The sequence below is a fragment of the Cebus imitator genome, unplaced genomic scaffold (assembly GCF_001604975.1).
Source record: "Cebus imitator isolate Cc_AM_T3 unplaced genomic scaffold, Cebus_imitator-1.0 Scaffold473, whole genome shotgun sequence".
NCBI classification, from domain to species: Eukaryota; Metazoa; Chordata; class Mammalia; order Primates; family Cebidae; genus Cebus; species Cebus imitator.
Genome location: NW_016107788.1, coordinates 1,148,734 through 1,161,027, shown reverse-complemented (window position 1 = coordinate 1,161,027; position 12,294 = coordinate 1,148,734). Strand labels below are relative to the sequence as shown.

Below are 12,294 nucleotides of genomic sequence, written 5' to 3'. Positions count from 1 at the left end.
CCTCCTGGGTTCAGGCAATTCTCCTGCCTCAGCCTCCTGAGTAGCTGGGATTACAGGCATGCGCCACCATGCCCAGCTGATTTTTTGTATTTTTAGTAGAGACGGGGTTTCACTATGTTGACCAGGATGGTAGACGGGGTTTCACTATGTTGACCAGGATGGTCTCGATTTCTTGACCTCGTGATCCACCCACCTGGGCCTTCCAAAGTGCTGGGATTATAGGCGTGAGCCACCGCGCCCGGCCTCTTTTTCTTTTTGAGATGGAGTCTTGCTCTGCTGCCCAGGCTGGAGTGCAGTGGTGTGATCTCGGCTCACTGCAATCTCCGCCTCCCGGGTTCAAGTGGTTCTCCTGCCTCAGCCTCCTGAGTAGCTGGAATTACAGGCATGTGCCATGATGCCTGACTAATTTTTGTATTTTTAGTAGAGATGGGGTTTCACCATGTTGGCCAGGCTGCTCTTGAACTCCTGACCTCAAGTGATCCACTGGCCTCGGCCTCCCAAAGTACTGGGATTAGAGGTGTGGGCAACCATGCCTGGCCAGTATTTTCTTATGTAGCCTTTTCCCCAGTGCCAGGACTGTACTAAGAGCTTTGTGGCTGGGCGCAGTGGCTCATTCCTGTAATCCCAGCACTTTGGGAGGCCGAGGTGGGTGGACCATGAGGTCAAGAGATCGAGATCATCCTGGCCAACATGGTGAAACCCTGTCTCTACTAAAAATACAAAAATCAGCTGGGCATGGTGGTAGGTGACTATAGTTCCCGCTACTCGGGAGGCTGAAGCAGGAGTATAGCTTGAACCCGGGGGGCGGAGGTTGCAGTGAAAGCAGAGATCACACCACTGCACTCCAGCCTGGGCAACAGAATGAGACTCCATCGCCCCCCTCCCCCACCAAAAAAAAGAAAATAAAGCTTTGTATGCACCAATTCACTTAATCCACTCAGTACAAGGACTCATTACTATTTACTCGGCAAACACTTATTAAACACCTACTGTGTGCCAGGCACTCAAAATAAAGATCTTTGTCCTTGTGAGACTTCAATTCTAAGTGAAGAGACAGATAATAAACAGATACATTAGCAAACATTCCCAGCACTATGAGAGCAAGCAAAGTGGGGTCAAGCAGGAGAGAGGGATGAGTGGAACTGTCTTCTATAGGATGGCCAGGAAAGGCTTCTTGGAAGAGGTGATATTGGAGCAGAATGGATGATGTGGGCGGGAGGCTGTCATGCGTAACCTGGGGAAGAGCTTTCTAGGTGGACAGAACAGAGAATGCAAAAGACTTGGGGCAGCACCAGGCCTCAGGAGTGTTTGAGAAATGAAGCCATGAGCAGTATGAACTGGGGAACTTGTGGGTGAGAACAGAGAGAGCAAAAGGGCCACATCCTGCAGGACCTCGTGGGTCATAGTGAGTTCTTTGACTTTTACTGAGTGAAGTGGGAGCCATGGAAGGTTCTGAACAGAGGAAAGGCCCCATCTGAATAGAGCAGACAGTCCACCAGTCCCATTTTACAAGTGCCGAAATAAATGGAATCTCAAAAAAGTCCAGCAACTAGCCTGAGTCCACACAGCTGCTGAGCAGCCGAGACAGGCTGGGAGGCCACCTCGGGCTCAGTGGAGTCATTCCTTTGTGACCTTTTCTCTTTTTATTTTCCTTTTAAATTGAGGTGGGGTCTATGTTGCCCAGGCTGGTCTTGACCTCCTGGGCTCAAGTGATCCTCGAGCCCGGGCCTCCCAGTGTTGGGATTACAGGTGTGAGCCACTGACTGTGCCCTGACAACCTTGGGGTCTTTTGCCTCTCCCAGCCTCAGTTTTTCCATATGTAAATTGTAAATTGGGAATCATTACCACGTTTGGTCATAGCATGGAGGTTAAAAGCACAGCTTCTGGTTGGATCTGAGTCCTTGCTCTGCCATCAGCCAGCTCTGTAACTTTCTGCAATTAACACCCTCTTTCTAAGCTTGGGCTTACCTCATCTAGAAGATGAAGATCTTAATAGCACCAATTTCAAGGGGTTCCTTGTAAGGATTAAATGAGATCATGCAGGTAAGGTGCTCCCGGCCTACTTCGGGTGCTCGATAAACGATCATTGTTATTCTGATGGTATCACGGCCCACACCTACCCGGTGGGTGAGAGAGCCTGGGAGGGTGCCTGGTACATGGTCTACGTTCGACAAAAGTGAATTCTCTCTCCTGTCTCTCCTGCCCGCCGGCTCCCGGGGGACCCAGGCATTCTGGCCTCCGGCAGCCCCCCCACGCCGGCCCATACAAAGGCGCCCATTCATGCCTTGCGCACAAAGCGGCCCATTCACCCGGGCCCCTTGGGCCTCCCTCCCCCGGCCGCCCCCCGCACCTCGCCATTGGTGGCGCCCCGTGCCTGTCAGGCCTCGGTTCCCACCCCCGACCGGCCTGCCTAGCTCCGCGCTCCGGACGCGTTCTTTTCCCACGGCTGGCACCCTTCGACAACTTCTGATTGGCCCCACCTGCCAGCCGCTCTTTTTGATTGGCGGCTCCCGTCCCCCAGGGGCGGGGCCGTAGCTTGCCGCAGCGGTCGCCGATTGGCCCCTGCTGCGCTCTTGGGGGCGGGGGCTGTCCCGGCGGACCCGCCCCTCTTTCTCCCCAGGCCGAAGCCTCGGGACGGCCCTGGAAGCCGGTGAGTGCCCGGGGCTGCCAGCCCTCCGGGGGCGGCAGAACGGGTCTGGGCCCGGGGAAGCTGGAGCCTCGGGGCTGCCATCGGGGCCCGGGAGCCCGGGCAGGAGGCAGGGGACGGCGGGGAGGTGACGCGGACGCTCACCTTGGGCGCGCAGCGGGACGGCGGCGGGCGAGGTGGAGGGGCGGGACGTCTACGCTCCCCCAACTCCGGTTGCCGCTGTGTGCGAGGCCTGGTGGGGGTCCTCACTGGCAGCCCCAGGCCTGTTCCGCAGAAGGGGAAACTGAGGCTGTCTTTGGAACCTCGGACACTTTAATACCTGAGTCATCGCCTCCAGTCCCCCGCCCCCAGCATGACATGTCACTGTTCTCACGTGTCAGAATCGGGGGCCAGAGAGAGGGGCCGTGACTGGCAGAGGCGGAGGGGTGGGGGAAGGACATATTTGAGACCCTACGAAGTACTTGGACGCTTTCTTTTTTTAAAAAAATAACTAAATAATTTCCTTTATCGTATTGACTGGAGGTGAGTTATATTGTACCCATTATACAGAGAGGGGAAGGGTGAGACTGGCCCAAACTGGTGACTGCAGGGGGACCTGGTGGGGAAAAACACTCCGGAGACCAACTGTGTGCTGGGTCCCTTAACCGTTTCAATCCTACAGGAGTCCCCTAAGGAAGGTGGTGGTCCCTGAGGCACAGATGGGGAAGCAGTTGGTAGTATCACCAACTGGGACGCAGAAATTGAGGTCTTTAAGGGCCTGCTACAAGTTCTTTCCAGATCCCCTCCTTTAGAATGGCAGAAAAGAGTCTGGGCTTGAATCCCGGACCTCCCTCTTTTTTTTTTTTTTTTTTTTTTATCCATCTGGAGTTAATTTTAGTGTAAGGTGTCAGGAAGCCGGACCTCCCTCTTATATTGTGTGAGCTTGAGTGCCTTATTTTCACTCTTCCTGCCTCAGTTTCCCTATCAGAGAAACAGACATGCTGATCGTCCCTATGTCATTGGTTGTTGAGATTATTCTAGGCCAGGCGCCGTGGCTCACGTCTGTAATCCTAGCACTTTGGGAGGTGGAGGCGAAAGAATCGCTTGAGCCCAGGAGTTCGAGACCAACTTGGGCAACATAGCGCGACCTCGTCTCTATAAAAAGTAAAAAAAGTTAGCCGGGTGTGGTGGCTCGCCCCTGTCGTCCCAGTTACTCGGGAGGCTGAGTGGGGAGGATTGCTTGAGTCTAGGAGGACAAGGCTGCAGTGAGCCATGATCGTGGCACTGCACTCCATGCTGGGCGACAGAGAGAGACCCTGTCTCTTAAAAAAAAAAAAAAAATTGTGATCTCAAAGAGCTATTCTAAAAGGAGAAAATACTCGACACATAGTAGGTACTCTTATCATCATATATTCCTTATTTCACTCCTGAGACTGAAGCTCAGGACAGAACAACACTGTCCTCTTCTTGGTAACTCTTACCGTCTACAGATTTTGTGGTTTTGTGCCTACGGTTGGGAAGCTGAGGTTGGGGGAGATTAATGATGAAGCACTGGGCTGGGAACTTTCTGCATGTCATTTTATTAATTTCACTGGCCGCCATTCACAGCAGGGAAAGCTGAGGCCCAGGAAGCTCGAGCGGGGTTTGAATCCCGGGAATCCTCAGCCTTCTCTGCGGCGGGCACTCGACCTTTGCCCGCCATAAGGGGGAGGAGCCCCTGGCGCCGCCGCCGCCGCCCACCTGGCAACAGGCTCAACCCCCGCCTTCCCCTGGCCCCTGTCAGTCAGAGGCCCTGAAGCGCCAGGCCCGCCCCGTCCCCAGCTGGGCAGGTGCTGGGTGACATCAGAGCCGGGCTCCCACCCCGTGACGCGACAGGGCCCCGCCCCGCGCTGGACCGCGGAGGTCGCCACACCTGAAGAGGAGGGGGATTCCCTTGCCCTCTCCCCATCTCCCCTCTCCGGACGGCGCCCCCAGGTAGCCCCAAGGATCTGCGGGTTGAGGGGGCGGCGACACAGGCGCTTGTGTCCAGGGGAATGGGTGTTGGGCGCTTGGACTCCTGGATCCACGGCGAAGCCTTGGGGGCCGGGTGTCCCAGGTCTGAGGAGTGACTGTGACGAGAGCCTAAACTCCTGGGTCTTAGGGGAGGAAAAGACCGGGGCCAGGACTGCAGGTCTGGGGTCTTAGGGGAGGAGGGGACTGCAAGCCTGGACTCCTGGGTCTCTAGCAAAAGGGACTGGGGGCCTGAACTCCTGGGTCTGAGACAGGAGCGCATTGAGCCCTGGGACTCCGGAATCGCAGCACTAGAAGCCAGGTCAGAGGGCTCAATGCCAAGGGCCCCAACCTCTGCCCCAGGGCGGATCCCTGGCTGCTCTTTTTTCAAGCCCAGCAGTCTCGGCCCCTCCCAGGGCAGGTGCTTTCACCTGCCCAGGTGACAGTAATTAGCCCTGGCAGAGCGTTCCTGCTGGTTGAGGAAGGGCGAGGCAGCCAGAGGGGCTCAGCCCTTTGGAGCCAAGGCCTGCAGGCCCTGCCTGCCCCATCAGCGCTGTGGTCGGTCTTCACGGTCTTCAGAACCCAGCATCCTCACCTCTAGCCCGGCTGCAGTGAGGTGAGGGGGCCTGCACCTCCTGATCCATAAGAAGAGGGGGCTGGAGGCTCAGGCTCCTGGATCCTGGGAGAGGAGGAGGCTGGGAGCCCGGACTCCTTGGCCAGGGGGAGGAAAGGGCTGGGGGCCTGGACTCTTGTTCCAGGGAGGGGAGGCATAGGGCTGGGTGATTGCAAAAACTCCCAAACCCTTCCTGGTCAAAGGCCACAGGGCTGGAGAGGAAGTGGGTGGTGTGTGGGGGGTGAGGGGGGGTAAAGTCCCAGGGATGGAGCTTGGCCCCGGTGTATCCAGGTCATACTGGATGCCTGGGGTGAGCCTTGACGATTTGGGGGCCACAGGGTGGAGAGGCCCTGCTGCATTAAGAGTGTAGGGGTCCAGCTTTTGAGGCCTGAGAGCCTCAGTGCCAAGAGTCACTGGAAGCTGGAGCTGCTGGGCTCAGGAGAGAAGAAGGTCTGGGAGGAAGTGGGTTCTCTGAGCAGAACTGAGATTCCACATGGGAGAGGCTTGAGGGAAAGTCGGGAGTCTGTTGGGACCGGATCCAGGGCTGCCTCCAGGGCAGCTGGGCGTTCAGATGGACTTCTCCAGGGGCATGTGGGAGTGGGGTGGGGACAGCAGGTGCATCTAGGTCTGTTGGGCAGAGGTGAAGCCCTGCTGTCCGGGAGACAGAACTCTCGCACTGTTTCTGTGACTGATGCGGTGGGGCAGAGATGGGGATATTTGGTGGATGGGAGTAGGGCTCATGCCTGTAATCCCAGCACTGTGGAGGCTGAGGCGGGACGATTACTTGAGCCCAGGAGTTTGAGACCAGTCAGGGGTAACCTAGTGAGAGCCTGTCTTTACTAGAAAACAATAACAACTGGTACTGGTTGTACGTGCCTGTGGTCCCAGCTACTCCGGAGGCTGCAGTGGGAGAATCGCTAGAGCACAGGAGTTGAGGCTGCAGTGAGCTGTGTTTGTGCCGCTGCATTCCAACTGCTGCCTGGGCGACAGAGTGAGACCTGCCTCAAAAAAAAAAAAAGGAGAGAGAGAGAAAGTAGGGGCAGGCTTCTTTAGCAGGAGGGGGCAACGCAGGCTAGGGAGACTATTTTTCCTGCCCGATGCTTGCACCGCCTTGGAATTGCCACTACTGTCTGTGGCCCCCTGGTTGGCGGGAGGGACCTAGCACGTTCTAGCCCCCTCAGCACTGGGTCGCTTCCTTGCTTCCATGATAGCTAGGCCTGGACCCCACCCTGGGCCAGGAGCTCCTTGAGGCAGGGCTCCCAGCCGACTCCTCTCTGGGTCCTCAGACGCACTCAGGGCGGAGTCTCGTACTTGAAAGTCCTCAGTGAGTTGAATGAATGGGGCCAGTCTCCCCATTTTATGGAGAAGGAGCCAGGTTCCAGAGAAGGACGGAACTGTTCACTGAGGCGGTGAGATTCAAGTCTACTCTGTAGGCATGAGGCAGGCATGACCAGAGGTGGTCAGGGAGTCTGTACGACAAAAATCAGGTCAATGCCCTCCCTGGGCTGGCATCTCAGAGTAAAAGCAAGGTTGTACCCTTGCCCCCTCTCTTACATCCCTCCCCCCACCCTCTACCCCTCACTCATTTGGCTCTAGCCACGTCGCCCACCTCACAGTGCCACAGGCACACAGGTGCATTGCGGCCCCAGGGCCTTTGCACTGGCTGTCTGGAATGATTTTTCTCCCAACACCTCCCTGGCTCGTTCCTGTCATCTCTCTTGGGTCTTTATTTAAATGCCACACCAGAGAGGCCCTCCCTGGCCACCCTAATGAAAACTTCATCCTCCACCCTAACATCGCTGGTCCCTGCTTTGTTCCTCCCCTTGGCATTTATCACCATTAACATACTAGGTTTGGTTTTTGTAGACAACGAAAAAAGAGAGAGAGAGGTTTTTTTTTTTTTAGACAGAGTCTCGCTCTGTTGCCCAGGCTGGAGTGCAATGGCGTGACCTTGGTTCACTCCAACCTCCGCCTCCCGGGTTCAAGTGATTCTCTTGCCTCAGCCTCTCAAGTAGCTGGGATTACAGGCGCCTGCCACCACACTCGGCTATTTTTTTTTTTTTTTTTTTTTTTGCATTTTTAGTAGAGACAGGGTTTCACCATGTTGGCCAGGCTGGTTTCGAACTCCTGACAGGTGATCCGCCCACCTAAACCTCCCAAAGTGCTGGGATTACAGGCATAAGCCACCGCGCCTGGCCCCAGAGAGAGAGAATTTTTAAAAAATGAAAACAAAACCCATACTATCTAATTTACTTTTTAAATCTTTTTATCTGTCTCCTGGGTTTAGAGCAACCCTGTCCAATAGAAATATAATACAAGCCAGATGTGTAATGTAACATTTCCTAGTAGCCACATTTAATGATTAAAATAAAAAGAGGAACAGGTAACATTAACTTAATGATATATTTTATTTAACTCAGTGGATTGAAAATACTATCATTTCAACATGTCATTAAATATTTAAAGTCTCAGCGAAATATCTTTTTGTTGTGCGAAGTCTTGGAAATCCAGTGTGTATCTTACATTTAGAACTCCACATGAGGCTATTTATATTTAAATTTTAAGACAGGGAGTGGTGGCTCACGACTGTAATCCCAGTACTTGGGGGAGCCAAGCAGGAGAATTTCTTGAGCCCGGAGTTTGAGACCAGTTTGGGCAATAGAGAAGACCTCGTCTCTACAAAATAAATTTAAAAATTAGTAGGCATGATGTGCCTCCTAATACTTTTTTTTTTTTTTTGAGATGGAGTTTTGCTCTTTTTGTCCAGGCTGGAGTGCAATGGCATGATCTTGGCTCACTGCAACCTCTGCCTCCCGGGTTCAAGCGATTCTCCTGCCTCAGGCTCCCGAGTAGCTGGAATTACAGGCATGCACCACCACACCAGGCTAATATTTTATATTTTTAATAGAGATGGAGTTTCTCCATGTTGATCAGGCTGGTCTCTAACTCCCGACCTCAGGTGACCTGCCCGCCTCAGCCTCCCAGAGTACTGGGATTACAGGTGCGAGCCACCACGCCCAAACTACATTTATTTTTTGATCAATAAATTTCAGACATGAATCACCTGAGGCCAGGAAGTTGAGGATGTGGTAAGCCATGATTGCACCAATGCACTCCAGCCTGAGCAACAGAGCAAGACCCCATCTCAAAATAAAATAAAATAGATTTAATTTAAATGACTGAAATTGAAAATGCATCTCCTCAGTGACACAAGTGTCCAGCAGTGCACAGGTGGTGGTGGGGCTCCTGCACTGGGCAGCCTGGGGCTAGAAGGGAAACGTGTGGAGACAGGTGTCTTCTTCCAGCTCCACTGTTGCTCCATTATGAGTGCCTAGAACTGAGTCGGGCTGGGTGTGGTGGCTCACGCCTGTAGTCCCAGCACTTTGGGAGGCTGAAGAGGGCAGGTCACTTAAGGTCGGGAGTTCAAGAACGGCCTGGACAACATAGTGAGATCCCCAGCTCTACAAAATTGAATATAAGTAGCTGGGGTTGGGTGCAGTGGTTCATGCCTATAATCCCAACACTTTGGGAGGCCAAGACAGGTGGATTACCTGTGGTCAGGAGATCGAGACCAGCCTAGCTAACATGTTGAAACCCCATCTCTACTACAAATACAAAAATTAGCTGGGCATGGTGGCAGGCACCTGTAATCTCAGCTACTTGGGAGGCTGAGGCAGGAGAATCACTTGAACCCCAGATGTGGAGGCTGCCGCAAGCCAAGATCATGCCATTGCACTCCAGCCTGGGCGATAAGCCAGTCTCAAAAAAAAAAAAAAAAAAGAACTGAGCCCCTGCGCCGGGTCCACAGCCTAGCTTCTGAAAGATGGGGAGGAAGGCAGCACATCACACTGCCTTGTGTGTACCTATGCAACAATCTTGCATGTTCTTCACATGTATCCCAAAACCTAAAATGCAATTTAAAAAAAATGAATGAAGGGGTGTGTAGAGCGGGAATGAATGAAATGAGCAAGCTAGGTCTGTTAATCCACTTTGCAGAAGTGTGGCAAGAAGTGGTGCAGGAAGGCAGAGGGGGCCGTCTGGGGAATTAGGGGTCGGGAAGGGAGGCACGGGGGACTGAGCCCCACTTGACCTCCCCACTCTTTCCCTGCCCCCTGCAGACCATGGCAGCAGTGACCATGTCGGTGCCCGGGCGGAAGGCGACCCCCAGGCCGGGCCCAGTGCCCGAGGCGGCCCAGCCGTTCCTGTTCACGCCCCGAGGGCCCAGCGCGGGTGGCGGGCCTGGCTTGGGCACCTCCCCGCAGGTGGAGTGGACGGCCCGGCGCCTCGTGTGGGTGCCTTCGGAGCTCCACGGGTTCGAGGCTGCGGCGCTGCGGGACGAAGGCGAGGAGGAGGCGGAGGTGGAGCTGGCGGAGAGCGGCAGGCGGCTGCGGCTGCCTCGGGACCAGATCCAGCGCATGAACCCGCCCAAGTTCAGCAAGGCCGAGGACATGGCCGAGCTGACCTGCCTCAACGAGGCCTCGGTCCTGCACAACCTCCGAGAGCGGTACTACTCGGGCCTCATCTACGTGAGTGGCCTCCTGCTGGGGGCGGGGGTGCTGCCGGGTGGGGAGCCGCGTGCCCACGCCCCAGCCTGCGTGAGCCTGAGACAGTTTATCATCGGTATCCCACGTCCCATGGCCATGCCGAGGCTTACTTGGTTGCCAAATTATGAATTGTTGGATTACCAGGATAGCCTCGGACCCTGCTGGGGGCATCACGTGATCCATATGGTAGATAAACGGTATTATTTTCCTAAAGTATATACTCAGTTCGAATTCCTGAGCTGTCATTGATCCCGAGTTTTGACAAACAGAAACAGATCTGTGCCTCATTAATGCAGATCACTGAGTAGAGAAACGTGCTGCTTGAGGCCGGGTGTGGTGGCTTACACTTGTAATCCCAGCACTATGGGAGGCCGAGGCGGAGGGATCAGCTGAGGTCGGGAGTTCAAGACCAGCCTGGCCAACATGGTGAAACCCCATTTCTACAAAAATACAAAAATTAGCCGGGCAGGATGGCAGGTGCCTGTAATCCCAGCTGCTAGGGAGGCTGAGGTGGGAGATTTGCTTGAACCAGGGAAGTGGAGGTTGCAGTGAGCTGAGATTTCACCACTGCACTCCAGCCTGGGTGACAGAGCGAGACTCCATCAGAGAGAGAGAGAGAGAGAGAGAGAGAGAGAGAGAGAGAGAGAGAGAAAATTGCTTGAGTTTCAAGACCAGCCTGGGCAACAATGCGAGCCCTTGTCTCTGAAAAATAAACAAATTAGCCAGGTTGGGTGGTGGCCTATGCTATAGTCCCAGCTTCTAGGGAGGCTGAGGCAGGAGGATCACTTGAGCCTGGGAGGTCAAGTCTGCAGTGAGCTATGATGGCACCACTGCACTCCAGCCTGGGTGACAGAGCAAGACCCCATCTCAAAAAAAGACAAAAAGCAAAAAGCTATATGCTAGGCTCCGTGCTAAATGCCTACCTATTAATTCATTCAGTCTCACCCTAGGCAAGGTAGAGTCTGTTACTGTCCCCGTGTTACATAAGAGGCAAGTGAGGCTAAGAGAGAGTTCATAACAATAAAAACAAACATTTATTAAACGTTTACGAAGCATTCTTCCAAGCCTCCTAAAATACATTGCCTTCATACAGTTTCAGAATTATAAAGTATCTGGTCCTCATTTTATAGGTAAGGAAACTGAGGCACAGAGAGGCTAAGGTTGCACAATTAGACCTGGCAGATCCAGGTAGTCTGGTCCTAGGCATTCTCACTTTGTTGTGGTGCCTTTTTTTTTTTTTTTTTTTGAGATGGAGTCTTGCTCTGTCTCCCAGGCTGGAGTGCAGTGGCACAATCTCAGCTCAGCTCACTGCAACCTCTGCCTTCTGGTTTCAAGTGATTCTCCTGCCTCAGCCTCCCAAGTAGCTGGGATTACAGGTGCCCGCCACCACACCTGGCTAATTTTTGTATTTTTAGTAGAGACGGGGCTTTACCATGTTGACCAGGCGGGTCTCGAACTCCTGACCCCAGGTGATCTGCCCATCTTGGCCTCCCAAAGTGCTGGGATTACAGGTGTGAGCCACTGCGCTCAGCCTGTGGGGCCTTTTAAGACTGAGATGGGGCTGGGAGTGGTGGCTCATGCCACCAGCACTTTTGAGAGGCTGAGGTGGGTGGATTGCTTGAGCCCAGGAGTTCAAAACCATCCTGGGCAAGGCAAAACCCCATCTCTGCAAAATAAAATAAAATAAAATAAAATAAAATAAAAATAATTAGCTGGGCATGGTGGCACACTCTTGTTGTCTCAGCTACCTGGGAGGCTGAGGTGGGAGAATTACCTGAGCCCTGAAGGTCAGGGCTGCAGTGAGCTGTGATGACACCACTGCACTCCTGCCTGGGTGACAGATCAAGACCCCATCTGAAACAAAACAAAACAAAAATCTATTGAGAAGGGATTGATGATAGTGAGGTTGACTACAGTAGTCTTCTCGAGTCTGTGTTAAGCATTGGATGTTCATTGCATTTTTAAAAATCTTTACAGCAAACAGATGGCGTAGGGAAGTGGTTTTTAACCCCACCCACATGATAGAATCATCCGGGAAATTCTTAGATAATACCAGTGCCTGAGCCCCACCCCAGAACTTTAAATCAAGCTCTCTGGGGCTGTGACGGGAGCATTGGTATTTTTAATAGGCTTCCCAGGAGGTTCTAATGGGCAGCCCAGGGGTTATTAATTTCATTGAACAAAAGAGCTAACAGGATTAGAGAGATTGATGAGGAATGTGGACAATAATAATACAAAATAACAGGAGGCTAGCAAATGTTTATGGAGCACTCGTGATGTGCCAAGCACTGTTCTAAGTGTGGCACGTAAGTTATCAGCTTGTGTCACCTGATGTTCAGGAATGTTAAGTGACCCTCAGCCATGAAGGAATCATGCCAGGATTTGAACCCAGGCAGCTGGTTCCAGAGTCATGCTCCAAGCTCCAGCTTAGACTGCTGCGGACTCACAGCCTTGCTCCAACACCCACCCTTTTCAGGGTCACAAAACAGAAGATTAGAATTTTTTTTTTTTTTTTTTTTTTT

The 12,294-nt window shown here is 53.3% G+C and overlaps 1 protein-coding gene across 1 annotated transcript in view; it reads left to right on the top strand.

Moving 5' to 3' along the window:
• MYH14 (myosin heavy chain 14) overlaps positions 1-12,294 on the top strand; it is a 117,532-nt gene that overhangs the window by 9,355 nt on the left and 95,883 nt on the right. The window contains exon 2 of the mRNA XM_017512533.2: positions 9,347-9,754. Within this exon, the coding sequence (XP_017368022.2) occupies positions 9,347-9,754 (408 nt within the window). The remainder of the gene's footprint in view (positions 1-9,346; positions 9,755-12,294) is intronic.